This window comes from Nomascus leucogenys, chromosome 15 (assembly GCF_006542625.1).
Source record: "Nomascus leucogenys isolate Asia chromosome 15, Asia_NLE_v1, whole genome shotgun sequence".
NCBI classification, from domain to species: domain Eukaryota; kingdom Metazoa; phylum Chordata; class Mammalia; order Primates; family Hylobatidae; genus Nomascus; species Nomascus leucogenys.
In genome coordinates, this window is record NC_044395.1 from 77,709,642 (window position 1) to 77,729,806 (window position 20,165).

General features: G+C 47.4%; 1 protein-coding gene across 1 annotated transcript in view; it reads right to left on the reverse strand.

The window, feature by feature from the left end:
* Positions 1–15,709: 15,709 nt before the first annotated feature.
* Positions 15,710–20,165, reverse strand: part of PLEKHA7 (pleckstrin homology domain containing A7) — a 94,959-nt gene continuing 90,503 nt past the window's right edge. The window contains exon 24 of the mRNA XM_030829765.1: positions 15,710–17,450. Coding sequence (XP_030685625.1) covers positions 17,428–17,450 — 23 coding nt within the window. The 3' untranslated portion in view covers positions 15,710–17,427. The remainder of the gene's footprint in view (positions 17,451–20,165) is intronic.

Here is a 20,165-nt window from a genome sequence, read left to right on the forward strand (position 1 = left end):
TTATGTGCATGTGTCATTTCCTTTCTCTATGTTATTTTTCTTTATAATTCCTGTTCCTTATTCCCCTTACCATGATTCAAACACTGTATACCCCATCATTCCCACTTTCATTTTTGCGATTATTTTTATTTTCCTGAGTTCTGCCAGCTCACATTTCATTCTTTGTCATTTAATTGTATCTTCCTTTTTTCGAGACACAGTTTCACTCATCGCTCAGGCTGGAGGGCAATGGCACCATCTCGGCTCACTGCAACCTCTGCCTCCCAGGTGCAAGTGATTCTCCTGCTTCAGCCTCCCAGGTGGCTGGGATTACAGGTGCATGCCACCACACCCGGCTACTTTTTGTATTATTAGTAGAGATGGGGTTTCTCCATGTTGGCCAGGCTGGTCTCAAACTCCTGGCCTCGAGTGATGTGCCTGCCTCGGCCTCCCAAAGTGCTGAGATTACAGGCATGAACCACTGTGCCTGGCCTTATCTTCTATTTCTGATGTATGTTCTTGGAGAGATGAATCTTTAATTAAGATATTAAGGTCATTGTAAAATATTTCATAATTTTCAAATATTTTGAAGCAGTATTTTTCTGGAGAGTGTTTTTCATCTGCCAATTATTTTTCTCTCTATTATATCCTTATACAGAGCTTGTGCTAGCTTTTGTTAATTATCTGATCAACTGCAAGTATTTATTGAGCACCTGCTATGTGCCAGGCAGTTTTAGGCACTGGGAATACAACAGCAAACAAAATCAGACCCTGCTTTAATAAAGCTTAGACTCTAGTGGAGGGGAGACACAATAAACACTTTATATATATATATATATATATATATAATATATAATATATAACTATATATGTTCTATATATGTTATATATCATATATGTTATATATAACATATATAACATATATAATATATATTTTATTTATATATATATATATATATACACACACACACACCATCTCATCTTTTAGTGGAGACGGGGTTTCACCATGTTGGCCAGGATGGTCTTGATCTCCTGACCTCATGATCCATCCGCCTCAGTCTCCCAAAGTGCTGGGATTACAGGCATGAGCCACCATGTGTAAATATATATATATATATATCTCATATATATGTCAGATGGTGCTAAATATTAAAACAGGGTTAAGAGATGTAATGAAAATAATAAGCTAGGGTCAGCAGAGGGTTATGAGTTCAAAGAGACAGCAGGAATTAAGATCATTAAAGCCATGATATGAACTTTGAGTTTTATTCTGAGGAGAATTAGAAGAACTTGCAGATTTTTTTTATTAGTGTGACATGATCTAATATTGCTTAAGCTGCAATATTAGATCATGTCACACTAATTTTAAAAAAACTTGGGAAGCCAACTGTGAAAATTAGATTATGGCAATATTCTAGGTGAGCCCACCCTTGGACTAGGGTGGTAATGGGAGTGGTGAAAAGTAGATTCTGGGCCGGGCGCGGTGGCTCAAGCCTGTAATCCCAGCACTTTGGGAGGCCGAGGCGGGCGGATCACGAGGTCGGGAGATCGAGACCATCCTGGCTAACACAGTGAAACCCCGTCTCTACTAAAAATACAAAAAATTAGCCGGGTGTGTTGGCGGGCGCCTGTAGTCCCAGCTACTCAGGAGGCTGAGGCAGGAGAATGGCGTGAACCCGGTAGGCGGAGCTTGCAGTGAGCTGAGATCGCGCCACTGCACTCCAGCCTGGGGCACAGAGCAAGACTCCGTCTCAAAAAAAAAAAAAAAAAAAAAAAAAAAGAAAAGTAGATTCTGGATATATTTTGAAGGTAAAGCCAACAGTATTTGCTTAAAGATTGAATGTATTATGTAAGAGAGGAGTCACGAATGAACTCTTGGCTGGGTGTGGTGGTGCATGCCTGTAGTCCCAGCTATTCAGGAAGCTGACATGGGAGGATCACTTGAGCCCAGGAGTTTGAGGCTGCAGTGAGCTATGAATGCACCACTGTACTCCAGCCTGGGAAACAGAGTGAGACCCTATCTCTTAAAAAAATAAGTTTTGGCTGGGCGTGATGGCTCACGCCTGTAATTGCAGCACTTTGGGAGGCCGAGGTGGGTGGATCATGAGGTCAGGAGATCAAGACCGTCCTGGCCAACATGGTGAAACTCCGTCTCTACTAAAATACAAAAAATTAGCTGGGCATGGTGGCGCATGCCTGTAGTCCCAGCTACACGGGAGGCTGAGGCAGGGGAATCACTCGAACCCGGGAGGTGGAGGTTGCAGTGAGCCAAGATCGCACCACTGCACTCCAGCCTGGCGACAGAGCAAAATACTCCATCTCAAAATAAATAAATAAATAAATAAATAAATAAATAAATAGTTTTTTATTTGTTCTTTTTTTTCTAACTCCTTTTTAGGAAGGAATTGCTATATACCTACATGGGGAAAACTGATGACTTATCTTTAAATGAGATGCTTCCCAGTTATTTGTGGATTTTCATGTTGGAGAGTGGTCAGGCTAGCAGAAATTTCTTTCATGATTCAGGGTTGTGGGAACCACTGTAATTCTGACAGTGAAAATCAGGCATTATAGGGCTGTCAGAATGCCAGGTCTCTTTTTGTCCTTGCCACTCAGACTGGTGCTACAAATCACTTCACTTAAGGAAGACACTCTAGTTAGCTTACTCAGACCCTGCAGAAGCGGCCATCCTCCTGTATTCTCACTTTATATTCACTACCTTTTCAACTCTTTCACCTATTTTAGAATTAAGAGTTTCAGATGTCTCCTAGTTTTGTTGAAGCTGGAGTTTGCACATCTGTTTCTCATTCTCTGTTGCTTTTGAGTGATTTCCAAGAGAAGAAATGACTTCATTATTCTGTCTCTAAACTAGAAGTACACATTAACTTTAACACTCAAATTACTATGGCTTGAATCCCCACTGGCTTGATTTCTAAACTTCAGCTTTCCACCCTACTCTCAGAAAGCATCCTCACCATTATTTCTGACACAGGAAAAACCCAAGCAATACCTCCTGTATGTTCCTCACAAGGTATGCCCACCACCATTACTGAACAGTGCCTTTCCTGCTCTCTCCAACTCCCACAACTGCTGTTCATTGCTCTCAAAACTGCTTCAAGGGTCAGGCGTGGTGGCTCACGCCTGTAATCCCAGCACTTTGGGAGACCGAGGTGGCTGGATCACTTGAGGTCACGGGTTCGGGGCCAGCCTGGCCAACGTGGAGAAACCCCATCTCTACTAAAGATACAAAATTAGCTGGGTGTGGTGGCACATGCCTGTAATCCCAGCTATTTGGGAGGCTGAGGCAGGAGAATCACTTGAACCCAGGAGACAGAGGTTGCGGTGAGCCGAGATTGTGCCATTCATTGCATTCCAGCCTGAGCAACAAGAGTGATGTTGCCCCTCCTAAGGCTGAAGTTTCATATGGCAATTTTCCCTGACAAGCTCTTCAAACCACTTGAAGCCATTTCCACAAGAATTAATATATTAGAAATAAAAGATCTATCCAGAAAACTGAGGCCCACATAGCTAATGTAGTAAACTTGAAACTCAGCTTGAAGCTTGCAAACAGCTAAAGCCAAAGGAAAACAAACAATTCAGAATAACCCATGTTTCTGGCTAAACTAGTGATGTGCTTTCTTTTATTCATTAAGCAGAATATTTCTTGATATTAAGTTGCAAGTAGAACTGTTCATGTGGACCTTTCCTGTGTGTTGGCCAACCCATGCAGGACTTACGATCATTGAGAGAAGGGAAGCACACGAGGAGAGTCCTACATTCAACCCAGATTTCTTCCTTAGGCCACTTCCAAACCACTGCGAAGGAAACAAGTCCAAACTGAAGTGGCAACAATCTCAGTGGGCAGAAGAAACAGAGATCAGCATTGAGGGCTGTCAAGGTGACTGGGATTTGAAGGAAAGAGTACTGGAGACAAAAGAACTCTAGAGCCCCCCAAATCTGTACAAAGATACCCACTTGGGTCCTTGGCTGACTGCTAGGCATATGAACAGGGTGCAACTATAGGAGGCTATCAAAGAACAGCTGCTTGTAGTCAAATCGCTGCTGAGCAGCTTCTTGGGCTTTCAGCTGCAGCTTTTGGGCTAGACAATCCACCTGAGGAGAAAAGTGGCATCAAATGCTGAGCTCACACCCCCTACCTTTCTTCCTTTCCTCTGGATCTTGGCTCCACAAATTTTCACTCTGTTGATAGCACTGCTTCAAATGCTTTCCAATGCTTCAAATATGTTTTTTAAAATCTTAGCCTGCTTTTCTCCTTGTTCTCAGTGGAAAAGTTGGTTCAAAGCATTCTTATCGCCATTGATAAAAGCAGAATGCTTTTTTTCTATAATACATTTTGAAGGCTGGGTATGGTGGCTTGCACCTGTAATCCCAGCTACTTGGGAGGCTGTGATGAGTGGATCCCTTGAGCCCAGGAGTTTGAGGCTGTAGTGAACTATGATCATGCCACTGTACTGTAGCCTGGGTAACAGAGAGAAACCCCCCCTCCAAATACATAAAATAAAAATCAAACGTTTTGGAGAGAAAATTTTAAAAGCCTAAATAAATGAATGGATTAGGATTCCATGCTCAAAGATTAGAAGACTCAGTATTGTAGAGATGCAGTTTGCCCCAAAGTTATCAAAATGCAATGCAGCTCAGTTTTTCGAAATCCAATTGGAAGTGATGGGGGAGACTTAGCAAGTTGGCTCTGAAATTTATGAAGAAATGCAAAGTCCAAAATTAACCAAACATTTGTGAAGAATAAGAACAAGACAGATAGAAACCTTGCTCTCCTGGGTATCAAAACTTACTATGAAGCGCCAGTAATTAAAATATTGTGATATTGGCATACTAGACAAATAGACAATGAAATAGAAAAAAAGAGCCCAGAAATAGATTCGCACACATATATATTTGATTTATGATAAAGGTGGCATTCTACAGCAGTAGGAAGTAATAGATTTTTCAGTAAGTTGGATATCTATTTGGAAAAAATGAAACCTGATACCCACTTCATACCTTACTTAAAAATCAATTCCAGGTAAACTATAAATCTGTGAAAGACAAAACAATAAAGATCCTAGAACATCTCATGGGAGAACATTCTTATTACTTAAATACAGGACTTTTTCTTTTCCTTTTTTAATTTTTTTTTATTTTTGAGATGGAGTCTAGCTTTGTCGCCCAGGCTGGAGAGCAGTCGTGCAATCTTGGCGCACTGCAACCTCCATCTCCCAGGTTCAAGTGATTCTCCTGCCTCAGCCTCCCCAGTAGCTGGGATTACAGATGCCTACAACCACCTCTGGGTAATTTGTGTATTTTTAGTAGAGATGAGGTTTCACCATGTTGGTCAGGCTGGTCTCAAACTCCTGATCTCAGGTGATTTGCCTGCCTCGGGCTCCCAAAGTGCTGGGATTACAGGTGTGCGCCACCACGCCCAGCCAGTACAGGACTTTTTTAAACAGAATACAAAACCCCACAAACTATAAAGGGAAAATTTATCAACTCTACTACGTTAAAATTAGTAATGTCTCTTCATCAAGACACCATGAAGAGAGTGGAAAAGCAAGCCACAGAGGGGAGAAGATATTTACATACAATCCCTAAGAGGCTGTGGGGCAGATACTTCCCACGCTCCACCTCACATCCTCTCGGCCACATTTTCCTCTGCTATGGCTATCACTGCTGCAAGATGGCATCTTCACCCTTTGCCCCAGGGCTTCTCAGTGGCTCCAGTGTGGGGTTCATGTGGGAATCACTCACACATGTATGATCTGGAAAAGTGAGGGGCTTAACACCCCATGGGAACCCCTTGGTCAAAAGGGGCCCTGAGCTAGAGGATAAGTGCTCCCTTCTTTCATTCTCAAGTGGATAATTTTGAGGTGCATTTTACATGGCCCCTCAGAAGTAAGGTCTCAGTGAGACTGAGTCCAAGTTTCCCACAACAGTGACCAGCTCTGGAGAAGCCATTCTTCGATTGGTTTCCTCTCCTTTCCTTTCCACTGTGATTCCCTAGGACATTCCCAAATAAACGCTCTGCCTGCAAGCCCTGGCCTCAGGCTCTGTTTTCTGGTGGTAACCCTGGCTACCCTAGAAATCTAGAATCTCTACAAATCACTAAGAAAAAGATATGCAACTCAATAGAAAAATGGCAAGACATGACAGGCTTTACAAAAAAGGAAATCTAAGTGGTCAAGGAACATTTAAAAAGCTGCTTGACTCTGTTAATGGTCAGGAAGATGCTACTTAAGCTTACTTCATACTCATCAAAATGGCTAAAATTTTAAAATAATGAAAAGTTTTGGTGGGTATATTATCTACCACTGTGTGACAAATTACCTCAAAACTTGATGGCCTAAAACAACAAACATTTATTATCTCACCATTTCCATGTGTCAGGAATCAGGGCTTAGCTGAGTGTCTCTGGCTCAGGGTCTCCCACAAAGCTGTAATGGAGGTGTGAGCTAGGACTGCAGTCACCCAAGACTTGACTGGGGGGATAACTCACTTGCAAGCTCGCTCAGGTGATTGCAGCAGGTCTCAGGTCCTCACTGGTTGTGGTCAAGTGTCTGTTCCTTGCTGGGTAGACCTCCTTCCACTAGCTCACTACAGGGCTTCCCTCGCAATAAGCAGGTGAGGATGCAAGGGAGGGTGCCCAAGATAGAGGCCTTTTTGTAACCTCATCTTGAAAGTGACATCCATTACCTTCTGTCACATCCTATGCAGTAGAAGTGAGTTACTATCTCCAGCCCACACCTAAGAAGAGGAGATTACACAGGGTGTGAATACCAAGAGGTGAGGATCTTTGGGGCCATTTCAGAAGCTGGCTGCCACAATGAGGATGGACAACAACTCATATAGTGATGGTGGGAGCATAAATTAGTACCACTATGTTAGAAAACAGTTTGGCATTTTCTACCTAATGCGAAGATATGCTTATCCTCTGACATAGCACCTCTACACTTAGCATGCGTGCCAACAGACATGCATAGAAATGTTAATAGCAGCATTATTTGTAATAGCAATATTACAGTAATGCTATTGTAATAGCAATAACATTATTGGTAAAAGCCCAAATGTCCTTCAACAGTAAAACAGATCAATAATTGTTAGATAAAACAGATCAATAATTGTTGGATATCCATGCAGTGGAATACTATCGCATACAGTAGCAAAAATGAGTGAAACATAGTTACATGCAACACAAATGAATATAAAAGATGTTTAATGAAAACAAGTTGGACATAAAGGAATTTCTATTTGAGAAAATTATTCTATTTGTAGAAATTTCAGAAAACAAATCAAACTAAGCTACTGTATTTTGTGATGTCTGCTTCGATGGTAACACTGTAAGGAATAGCAAGTAAGTAGTTACCACAAAAGTCGGTGGAGTGCTTATCCCTTGCAGGAGTGGGAGGGCCTCCTGAGCAGGCAGGGGCAGGACCAGGGCTGCCAGCACCCTGGTACACTTCTATTTCTCGACTGAAGAGTGGTTATGCAGGTGTTTGCCTTCTGATCACTCACTGAGCTGAACATTTTTTTGTGTGTACCTTCTGTATGTACGTTACATTTGCCATAAAGAAAGGTCTTGGCCGGGCACAGTGGCTCATGCCTGTAATGCCAGCACTTTGGGAGGCCAAGGCGGGCAGATCACCTGGGGTCAGGAGCTCAAGACCACGGTGGCCAACATAGTGAAACCCCATCTCTACTAAAAATACAAAAATTAGCCGGGTATGGTGGCGTGCACCTGTAATCCCAGCTACTCAGGAGGCTGAAGCAGGAAAATCACTTGAACCCAGGAGGCAGAGGTTGCAGTGAGCCAAGATCATGCCACTGCCCATTCCAGACTGGGTGACAGAGGGAGACTCTGTCTCCAAAAAAAAAAAAAAAAATGAATGATTTCAGAAAACTACACACAAACTTACATCCTATTATCTAGTCATGCACAAAAGAAGGCCGAGGGTCTGGCAGAGGAAGCACTCGGCAACTGTCAGCCTGTTTTCGGGGCTCCTTCAGGTGAGAAATCCAGGCACATTCATGTCTGCCTCACCCCTTCACCATGCCAGGCCCTGGAAGGAAAAGAAAGCAGTAGAGTCCGTAAGCCTTGCCATTTCCAACATGGTTTGGTCTGGAGAGAGGCCTCTCCTTCTGGGAGAGGACCCAGTCTTCTCCCTCAGTCATGGTGGGAGGCAGGGAGTGTGAAGGGGGTGTTGGCTGAGCGGACCTGGGGTCGGGGGTCAGGGATAGGAAGCCCTTTGGAGCAGTCACTGGAGCTCAGCTCTTGGAGACAAACTGCCTGCTCCATGTGGCTTTAGTGAGAAGACAAAAAAACCCTCTCTAAGTGCCCCCCCAACCCCCACCCCTAGAACTTCAGTGAAAAGGTCAAGGGAATTTTCCTCTCCTTTAAATGGAATGAATCTTTCTTGGGCCCAAAAAGAATTATTCATCAGGTGTTCATGGCACTCCGCGTGCCTTTACAGGGCCCGGCCGCGCTCTGAGGCACAACAGATAACTTTTTTTCCTGAAAGCTCAGTTTATAGGCCAACTTCAAAGCTCAGGTTCTCAGAGCAGGGCACGAGGCTCCAGTTTGAGGACTCACATCAAAGGGAGGCACACAGGTTGATCTGCTGTCGGGTGGACAGCCGCAGGGCTGCAGGGGCGGCCTCCGAGGACTTGGCTGTCCTCTGCACCTAGAGAGCTCGGGGGGGTAGCCTGGCATGGCCCAGCCTTGCAAACTCCAACTTCAAAAGCCCCAGACCATCACTCTACCCATGGCAGGTGACTGTCTGAAATGGAAGGCAGAGGGTGGAGGGCAGAAGACAGGGGTCGGGAGATAGTAGATGCCCCCAAACCTGTTTATGCTGCCCAGTCAGGAAAGGAGACAGGGTTTAAATGTGGAAGAACCACTTGGAGCCCTGCTGTCCCTAAGGGCAAAACCAGCCCAGTGAATGCTTCTTGAGTGCTCCCAAGCCAGGGACTGTGTGTAGGACTACCTCCTTTAGTCCTCACTATGAACCGTGGAAGGTAGGTCCTATTATGTTCCTGTTTCAGAAGAGGAAACTGAAGCTTACAAAGTCCAATGGCTTGCATACCTCAGTAGAGCTGTTGTGAAAATTAAATGAGTTAGTCCACAGAAAATGCTAAGAACAGTTCTCAGCACCATGGGAAGGATCAGAAAAAATATACGTATTGGTTATCATTTACCTGCATTTAAATTAGAGTCACAGAATTAGTAAGGGTAGATTGGAATTCCACAGTCCCTGCCCTTATCTACTACTCAAGGGACTTAAGAGGGTGAGAGATGCTCTCTGGGGGCTACAGTATAAAACACATAACAGAGCTGAGCAGAGATAGGCAAAGTCATCCCAAAAAGAGAGACGGCTCCCTGGCCAACAGGCCTCAACTTCATTCATTTATCCATTCGTTGAACAAATTATTTCTTAGCACTCTCTTTGTGGCTGACATTGTTCTGGGCAGAAGGGATAATACAGTGAACAAGACAGTGTCCTTGCTTTCATGAAGCTTGTGTTGTTGTGAGGGAAGCAGTCAATAAACTGGCAAACAAATAAATAAAGAACAAGAGTGTGATGCATATTAAATGACTGTAACTTAAATGCTGGTAAATAACTAATATGTATATTTTTTCTGATGCTTCCCATAGGGGCAAGAACTGTTCTTAGCATTTTCTATGGACTAACTCATTTAATTCTCACAACAGTTCTACTGAGGTAGGTAAAAATATCCTTATTTTCCAGGTAAGGACATGGAGGCATGGAGAGGGGAAATAACTTGCCCAAGTCACAGGGCTGGCAACCCGGATTTGATTCCAGGCAGCCTGGCTCAGTGCGTGTCACTTCTGCACTAGGCTGTCTCCCTCCCATGGTGTCAACCTGTGGATGAGGGGCTGGCCAGTCATAGCCACATAGAGAAGAGCCACCTGAAGGGCAGTGCCATCTTCCTCTGTTCCAAAGAGGAAGCCCCAGTCCAGGAACATGAGCATCAGGTCTGCAGGACATAGTCTCCTGTCATGGAGATAGTACCTCTGGTTGGTATAGCTCAGTAACACCAGGACTCTCCAAGACTGCCCTGGTCCTGAGACTTCCATGTCTAAAGAAGACACGCATCCCAACCCCAGGTGGGGCTGGGGGTGGTAGTAGTAGTGTCAGTGAATACCAGTAGCCAATCTGCCCTGCAGTTCGGTCCTCATCCAATTTTCTCCATCTGTCTCCCAAGCCTGGTCAGTGTGACTGCAGCCCTGAGAGACAGCCCCACTCTTAGTGCTGACAAATCTGGTTTCTGACTCCTAAAGCCTAAAGACCTGTGGCTAGGTCAAGTGTGCCTAAGTAACACCTCTCCAACGTGCCCCCAGGCCATGCTCGCTGTCAGATCGCAGCCACAGAGGGGGTTTCCATTCATCACACAGTAGGCACTGACACAGGCACTTTCCCAAACCTAAGTTTCTCTTCAGGCTGTCTGTAACATCATCGATTTCACCAGAGATTATTCTTTTTCAAAGGACCCAGAATCCAACTCTATAGGACCATCATCCCTTTCTCCATCAAAATCTTCCCGTAAGTCCCCAGGAAGCTCTTCTCTCTCTCTTTTTTTCCTCCAAGGTAACAGCAGCCAATGTAGTGGTTAAAAGCTCCCTGGAGTCAGAGGAATACAAGCTTAAGTTTCAACTCAGTTAATTCCTAGTCATGGGACCATTGTGCCTTAGTTTTCTCATCTATAATATGGGAATCATAATATCTAAAGTATGGGAAGTCTAGACTATACTATGGTAGAAAATAAACCCTAAAGTCCCAGGGGATGAATATATCAAAGTTTATTTCTCACCCATGCAAAGTTAGGTGTGGATCTTGGGGCCTCTCCCAGGTTGTTCCCTTCCAAAGTGGAGAGTTAGGGCAAGTCAGTTTGCGTCTTGCGGTTCCACTCTCTAGAATATGTGGCTTCTAGGTGGCCACTGCAGGGCAAGAGAAAGCTAGAGACAGTGCACTGGTTCTTAAATGCTTCAGCCCAGATGTGACACATCTCATTCAACTTGTGGTCCACTGTCCAGAGCTGGACATATGGCCTTGCTTGAGTCTAAAGTGGCAGCATGATGGGGAGGAACACATGGTTATCTGTTTGTAGTTACTGTATCTGCCACAGAGAGTAACACAAGGTGCTTGATACATAAGCAGCACTAAATGTAACCAGAATTATTACTACCCAAAATAACCACCTGAAAAATGATTCTGACCTGAGGTTAGTGGAGCTTCAGGTATGGGCTAGATTCATCAGTGGTGGGCAAGTTCCTGGGAGGTGGAAGAGGTGCTGGAGTGTAACCATGATTGTCACTCCCACGCTCTCCACCCTCCCCCCAACCCAGTGCCAAGCTCAGCATGTCCATTATACGCTCACATGTGTTCAATCTATCAGAACCTTCCCTGGGTTTCTGCCTTGTTGCCCCAGGGCCAGCTCTCCTAGAATAGTGAGAAGTGGGGAAGTGGGAGGCAGAGGTGGACACCACAGCCCACCCGTTCTCTCCAACCTCACCTTCCCGAGCAGTCAGCATCTGTGATAAGCTGGGCACTGAGCAAAAGAAAGCCTTGGAGAAGCCCACAGGCTGGCTACCAAAACAAGGTGTATGGGAGCAGATAGTGCCTTGCAGAAGTTCTCTTGTTGGTAAGGGTCATGGAAACCATCGCATCTTGTGAGGCTTGTGCTCTAAGCAATTGCCAGTTTACACGGAGACTATCACCTTTTGGTGAGCAAGTTTTCCTCTAAATTAGTTAATGCTTGAGACCTTAAAATTATAAGCATGAGTAGCCATTATTGGGACCTGCTGATGCCCAGGGCACACTTTGGCCCAAGTAGTAAGCAAGACCAGCATATCCCCAGTGGCGGAGCCAGCCTGTTCCAGGCTTCATGGCCAGTAGGCATCAAGTAGCTGCAAGTGGAAGAACTTAAATTTGAGACAGTTGTGAGTTCACGTGAGGAAAGTCTGGGGGCTCCTGGGAATGAACAGGTGAGACAACAGCAGAAGACTCCTGTGGTGAGCAGCAGGAGGCAGAGGCCATGAAATCTGAGTTACTACTGTCACTGGGACCTTATTTTGCCTAACAGCTAGTGTGGCCCCAAGAAACACAAGTAACAGCAGAACGTCCTGAAAGTGACAGCCAAGAAAATGGATTTCAGAGCATACATGGAACACCTCCGGGGGCTCCCAGAACAAGGTAAGAGAACTCTGGGGGTGGGGGGGGGCTGATGTTCCCACAGTTGTGGGCAGAGAGGGACCCAGAGAACTACCGCTTTTCACTGTGATTCTGACCCTATTGTGCTCCTGACCCTATTGTGCTCCTCCGGGCCACTGTCTTCGAAGCTGGAGATTTGGCAAAGATCCTGAAAAGACTTCGCTGGGATGTCCGAGCCCTGGGTTCTCTTGGTGCAGGACCTGATTTTCCAGCTCCTCCCAGCGATGATTCTGCCTCTGAACCCAAATTCTGGGTCTAGGAAGGAGGTGCTTTCCAGGCCCAAGAGGCCTCAAGGGGCAACAGAGACTCAGACCGGCATGAGCCAGGAGCTCAGTCAAAAGGAGCTGTGCACCCTCAGTGCCCCAAAGGGAGCCTCCTTCCGTGTGGGGAGAGTGAGACTTGGTGGACAGTTCCAGGGTCCTGGGCCAGGATGGCAAAAGGGACTGCTGCCATGGCCCACACAACCAGCAGCACATCCAAATCCAAAGATATCAAATCAGTTAAGGATTGAGATGCAGCTCAGCGCTCAGTGAGAAAGCATCTGCAACTGATCTGTGAGGTCCACCCGGGGGCTGGAGGATGTAGGTGACTGCAGACAGTTACGGCAGCTTCCTATCTGACTGTGAGCTCAGCCAAGGGACTCAGCCTCCCGCGTTCCTTCCCAGCTCTAGGGCCGAGTGTGAGAGAAAGTAAACAGCAAGGAAGCCTCTATGCATGAGGACAAAACCCTCTTCCTTTGGAGGAGCCCTCAGCAAGTGCTTCCTGGCTCTCTCAGTTCAAGTCTTCAAGTTAAGCTGTGAAGCCTCTTCCCTGTCGCCAAGCAGTTGCCCTTGTGCTCAGAGAGGTCCCTTTTAGGGTCTGCACGAGCAGCTCCAGAGCATGGGGCTGAGCCTTTCTCCCCAAAACCCAGACCTTCCTGGGCTGGTCGACACCCTCCCCTGCAGGTCCACTCCCTTCCTCACCCTGCTCCAACCTCATCTGCATTTAACATCCCTTGTTGGGCTGTGGCAGAGAATACTCAACAGACTCATATTAAAAATGCCCTTTAAAATTCAAAAGCTTTGAACTAAAGAAATACCTTGAGAAGTTTTCATGGAAAGTTCAGCTCCACTGGTTCAATTCACTACACTTAGATGCACCTTTTCAAATAATAGGGAAAAAATGTAACAGGGTCAGACCCAATCAATAGGCTTGTTCAAACAGAATTGCAGGGACTGTGATGTGCGCACATTTTGTACTCTGCCTTTGTACCCCGCCACTCGCTCTGAAGAAAGGTTTCTTTGCTAGGAGAGCAATGAAAGTGGTAGCCTTTTGAGTGGAGGTGGCAAAGCCATGGCGTGTTTACTGGGCCGGGAGGGGCTCTGCCATTTTTCATGTCTTCCCCAGCCAGGTCTCTTTGTTCTTTTCATAACGGTGCACAACCCGCATGGGCAAAGTCCCTTGCACACCCCAGCATCTGATGCTGAGTCGGAAGCAGAGGGCTCCCAGCATTTGTCCGCCACATCTCAGAAATGTGATATGGGGATTATACAAACAATTTGATTCTTCTTTCCCACCCTTGGTAAGAACACAAAAGGACTTGCCAGGGAGTCCTCTGCTGTCCTTGTGGGAAATTCCCAAAGCCCAAAATGGGCTCCTGTCTGGCTGAGCCTGAGCCAGGGTCTGCTCCACCCCACCCCCATCCCTTCAGGTCCCTGGAATGAAACTGTGGGCGGAGAGATGATTCCCCGGCCATGCCCTGAAACCTAAAATAACCAGGAAAATTCTAGAGAACCCAGATGACCTGAAGGCAGCCCAGGGGTTAGAGAGAGAGGAAGGGGCTAGCTGCAGCTTACACTCCCACAGACACCAAGGCAGGCAGGAAAGTGAATGATGGAGAAAACAAAACGCTTGTTTTCATCGTCTACACTAGTCTGGGCACATCTACTTCATATGGACTCACAAATCCTACATACAATTGTAATCATCTGAATGACGTTCTGAACATGTTGAGAATCTTGGCAGTTCAGGAGGTTCAAGAAGGCATTAGGAAAAGATGTTATTCCTAACCCGTTTCATACTAGATCCTAAAATGTTCTTGTTGGTTCTTGCTAAAACTAGACATCCAGGGCTCAACCTGCACCTGCGGTAAAGTCAGAATTGAGGAGTGGACACCAGCAAATGGATGCAGAAGTGTGCTCACATCCCCTTTGTCAACTGCAATCTTGTTTAAGGCCCTGGGGTCTCCTGGAAGGAAGGGAAGTTGGAATCACAGGGCCACATGGCATTCCCCAGAGTCCTCCCCACCCTGTAGTGTCACCGGCCAGCCAGCACCATCACAGATGGCCCCATCTTACCTCAGGTAATGAGACTGCTCTCAAGGCCAGGCCACGTCGCCTGCCTACGCAGGATGGAGATGGAGTGTGCCTTTTCTGACCATGGTAGTCTCCGTCGACTCCGAGTTGAGGGCCTGTCACACACTCACTCAACCTGTAGATTGAAATCTGGGCCTCAATTCCTATAGAACAGGCTACCCCTCCTCCCTGACGGCATGCTCTAAAAAGAGCAGCAAGGTAGTTGTTCTGCATTCCCTCTTACACAGCATTGTATGTGTGAGACAGAAAGTGAGACCAACAGTAAATAAATAAATAAATAAAAAATAAACCCACTGGCATGTTTTCACTGAGAAAATGTCTGCAGATGGCCACCCTGTGGGGTGGGTATTATCTCCTGTGTGGTTTCTTTTTTGGTTTGGGAGGCTTTGCATTCAGTTATGAAATCATTCTCACCACCACCACCCCCCCCTTCATCTGTTATGGTGACATCTCCAAGTAATGTTTAAAATCAAAGAGTACATTTTATTTTAAAATTCAGAGTTCAGTAGCTAAAAAAGCAGCAGTACCCCGTGTTCGGAATGCCTTGGAATCTACTTTCCCCAGTTTAAATAGTTGGAAAGTCACCATGAACCTCGAATGCTCTTCTTGGCAGTAGAGAAAAACTGCCGTAACAACAAGCTCAGAAATATACACACCCCTCAATGGAACTGGCTTCTTGCCTTCTGTTTTGAGCATACATCACAAGTCAAAATGAATTAAATACAAATCCAGTTTGCAATGGTCCGTCACTAAGCTGCCTCCCAGGAGTGAGCCGGCAGCATGTGGGTTGGAAGGGGGCCCGCAGCGTTCCCTGCACTGTCTTGAATTGGACTGCAGTCTGTCTGACAAACCAGCCCCACAAGGGAGTCCACAGCCTGGTGGCTCCTATGACTGGGATGGAGTAGGGGGTTGCCTTGAGCAGCTGTGGAAGCCTAGCCAGGGGCCCGGGAGCACAGGCCTCCTCACTCCAGGCCTCTACAGTCAATCAAATGTCAAGGAACCGTCACCAGAAGAAACTTTTCATAGGTAAATAGAAGCAGGGCCGAGAGCTGACAGTGGGGATTTTCCAAAAAAATGGAAACAAATGTACACAGGCCACTCACCAGAGACTACAGCCAGCAAGAAACAGGAAACATATCAGGTTAGTATTTTAATCTGTACATCACATTTTTTTTGCAAACCATTACATTTTTAAATTAACTTTTTCTTGCAAAATATTCATTTCATTTTTTCCAAGAAAATCTTATAAAGGCAAAAATAAAATTTTATTTTGGCAAATGTCATGAAGTCGATACTGGCAGCATATGGAGTTAGTTAAAAATAGACGACAACTGCTAAATATATTCAAAATTCTATTTTTTTTCTGAGCATAGTCAAAGAGAAATTTTCATTTAAAGTGTGGCTCCACCCAATGGAGGTTTTTGTTGTTGTTGTTTTTTCCACTTAAACGTCATTGTTTATATGCAGAATAACATAAGAACACAACTTAAATAAAGGGCCACAAACACTGCACCTGGCTTGGTAGCCCCCCTCCTCATGTGGGGCTGGAAATCAAATCAAAGTCCTGCCATTATGGCCCTGCTGGCGGCAGGCCATGAGGGATGGTGGGGGCACGCTGCTGCCCTCCTGCCACCAGACCTGAGTCCCAGGGAAGCCAATCCGGGGTTCTCCAAGGGCAGGCAGCAAAGGTTCCCATCATGGCCTGGTTGGAGGGAAGGGATTTCTAGGTAGATGTCACCCAGTGTGGAGTTTATTGCTATGATACAATGAAAGCTGCTTCCTCCCAACTTTTCTGTACTTCAATGTGTACTGTTAAAAATGAAAGCAGGCTGGGCATGGTGGCTCACGCCTGTAATCCCAACACTTTGGGATGCCGAGGCGGATGGATCACCTGAGGTCAGGAGTTCGAGACCAGCCAGATCAACGTGGAGAAACCCCATCTCTACTAAAAATACAAAATTAGCCAGGCGTGGTGGCGCATGCCTGTAATCCCAGCTACTTGGGAGGCTGAGGCAGGAGAATCACTTGGACCCAGGAGGCAGAGGTTGCAGTGAACTGAGATCACGCCATTGCACTCCAGCCTGGGCAACAAGAGTGAAACTCCGTCTCAAAAAAAAAAAAAAAAAAAAAAAAAGAAAGCCAACTGCTTTTTTCTTTCTGACAAGAGCCCTTTGCTGAGGGAAGCCTGGGGGCAGGTTGTGGGCCCCAGTCCTCTTGAACACACTGCTGCCCCTAAGCCAAACCCAAGGGGCAAGGCACAGACTTGGGCTCCACGTGCGATCCTGGTGGAGTTTCACACAGAGCTGGTCATCATCAGGTCAGGGACAGCTGATCTCTGCAGCCAAGGGCCCCTCTTCTCCCAGACAGCATGCCAACCAGCCTCTTGCTGGAGTCTACTGGGAACACCTCTTCAAATCTCACTTTCTCCTGAGGTCATTGGAAGGTGGACTAGCCTCGGCTTGCCCCGCCCTTCCCGCCCCCCCCAACACCTGTTACCCAAAAGTACCTGAATCTGTACGTGCAGCTGCAAGGTCCTGTATCCTCAACCTTCCTGCCACTCAGCCCTTGAGGTGAACATTAGAAAATAGATCCCAATTCTAAAATACAGTGTATTTTACAGTGTGTATCAAAAGTGCCTTTGCCATTCATATGTAGAGAGGACTCTGAGCTAAACTGGTGGATGCGTATTAGGGCCTGGCCTGTGGTGAACACCCGCAGTCGGTAAGCTGCTCCTTTCTCCAGCCGGATTCCCTGCTCAGCTGGAAGGGGTTTCCTTGGGGGCAGAAAGGTCATCTCCTTGGAGGAAGCTGGTTCCACTGGGCCCCTGGCTCCAGGCTTCTCCTTTGCATGCTGGGTCACGGGTCAGTCACTGCCTGGGCTGGCAAAAAGCACAGGAGACAGTGAGAGGCTGGCAGGAGCCCTGCTCACATCCAGGGAGCAGGCACGTCTGCACACACATGACAGAATGGCAGATAGGTGGACAGGCAGAGCAGCAGAGCAGGGGGCTCTGGCAATGCGGCCGCTGCTGGGGGACCCTCAGCTTCTAGGACACATGGGGCTCTTGCCCCACCCTCCCTGTACCCCTACTCCACTGCTAGACACATGCTGGCCCCTAAATTGAGTCCCCATCCTGACAGGGCAAAGACTCTAATAAGAGTGCAGTCTGGCCCTGCCCTTCATTCTTTCAATGTGGGTAGCGCTCTTGGCCTCTGTGGGCCTTGTTTTTCTAACCTAAAAAACATGGTGGTCATACCCACTTCTTAACAAGGATGCTGTGAGGGTAAGAAGAAATGCAGTACTCCAAAGAGTATAATAGGCCAATCTTACAGCCATGGGGGCACCAAAACCCAGGAGGAACAGAGCCTCTCTCCTGCCTCTCTGTGACTGAGTGCTGTTACTGTGCTCAGATCTCTAGGAGAAAGCCACACCCCCAAATGTGGCCTTCACAATGGACGTGACTACAGCACTTCCCTATGGCTCCTCAACCGTGGGGCCTCTACTCCACACCTCCTCAGAGCCTGGCCCAAGGAGGCTGGCCTCTTCCTTTCATGCTCAGGCTGGCGGGGACCTGCTGACTCTGCTGTGAGGCAGGGGGAGCACTCAGGATGGACATCTGCCAAAAAATCATGCTTCGTTCCCTGCAGCACAAATACTCTCTCCCTCCTTTCACTTCTTTCTCCAAACACCTAGAGCTGCTCGGAGCGGCCCAGATGAACCCACGAGTGGTGATGGGGAACAAAGGCTCTGAACTCACATCAAAGGGGTTCAAACCCCAGCACTTACAAGCTGCGATTCCTTGTGCAAATCCCTCAAGGTCTCTGAGCTTTTGTTTTTTCATCTGTAAAACGGGGGGGGGAAATATCTTCATAGGGTTGTTGTGTGGATCGAAAGAGATGCTTAGCACAATGCCTGGCACACAGCAGGCACTCAACAATGTTAACCACAAGTATATGTAAAGGAAGGAGAGGGGAAAGCCCTGCAAAATGATAGTGGGATGGGATGTCAGGGAAAGGACTGCCCAGACCGGCAGTCTGACCTTCCCCTGTCCAGGTGAACCGATGGGCTCAAAAGCAACAGGCCCAGGCCAAGAACTCACTTGAGACTGGACCAGATGCTGGCCTCCTGTTCCAGAGCTCCCTCCTCATCCCACACTGCCTCTCATCACTAGATGCCCACATGGGGAGGACTTGGTAGGGGTGGTGCCAGAGCTTTCTGCCTGGCTGAGGGCCAATTTCACATTGCCCTGGCCTTCCCTTTCTCTCCCTCTTAAAGTGCCCAGTGACCAAAAGGGCAGTCTCAGTCTCTGCGCTGACACCAATTCTTTGTGATCTGGAGTGAGCCCCGGCCCCTCACTGGGCCTCAGTTTCCTCATCTGTAGAACTGGACTTTTCCCAATCTTACAGTTCTTCAATTTCTTTGGCCAAAGCCCTGAAAGGCCAAGATCTAACTCTTCCTTTCCAGCCCCCCGAGGCTGGCAGTGTGGTCTGCACTGGTTCTCAGGCATCAGGCTGCCCTACTGAGGAGAGCAGGGGATGGGGGGCATAGTTCTGGTTCTAGAGATTTCATGGAGGCAGCAGGGTGGATCACTCAGTCCCTATTGTATTAGAGCCACTGAGGACTGAGTTCCTAAAAAGCATCACTTTCCCACCTGCCTACCAGTCAGAACAGTCCCCCCAGCGGCCGCTTTGCCAGTGGAAGGAGGCGTCAGCAGGTGGCACTGCAATCATCTCAGCACAGCAGGGAGGTGAGGGGCTCAGCGCTAGGGAGGTGCAGGGAGCAGGCAGAAGCACACCAGACAGGGGCTCTTACTTGGAAGGTGTTAGACAAAGGTGTAGTGGAGTCCGTTGGTAAAAGGGGGGTAAGGTGGCACCGTCCTGGAAGACAGGGGGCCTTTAGGCGGGAGGAGGGCCAGCTGCTGTGCTAGATGGGGCACACAGGAATTAAGCGGTGTGTTAGACTCCTCATCAGCTCCTGCAGCACCAGATGCCCCATTTGGCAGGCTGGGGTGGCATGGGCCCTGCTGCCCACCATGAAGGGCCTGGGCTTGAGGGTGAGGGACAGATCCATGGGGCCTGGTGGGGAACCAGATGGGTCAGGCTGCAGTTCCTGGATATGTTTCTGAGATGGAGAGAGGGATCAAGAGTGAGGAAAGGCCGCAGCAAAGATCACCCCTGAGTAGAGAGGGAGAAAGGCCCTGGAAACTGGCTGCAGCATGTTAGGGCTGGGGGCGCTCATCTGCTGGCAGTAAGCAGGCCGAGGATGGCAGACCTCCCCAGGGTTAGAGCAAGCAAGGCGAGAGGAGGGCATGGTATGGTGGGGGAGCCGCCCCTGCTCGAACTCTCCCCAGGAGGAGCTCAAAAGCTGCTAAGATGAACCCCAGGGTCATGAGGAGGAGAGGTCTGGATGAGTCATCTCCTGCATCCCTAATCCCAGAACACCACACCGGCCACCTCTCAGCCGACTCAGCATGCGCTCGAAGGGACTGAGGACAGCAGAGATTTCAAGGACTCTGTGCAAGATCAGGCTGTGGGGGACAGAGAACAGGTTTTGACTAAGACTAAGGCCCCACCCCTTGTTGCCAGTCACTCTCATG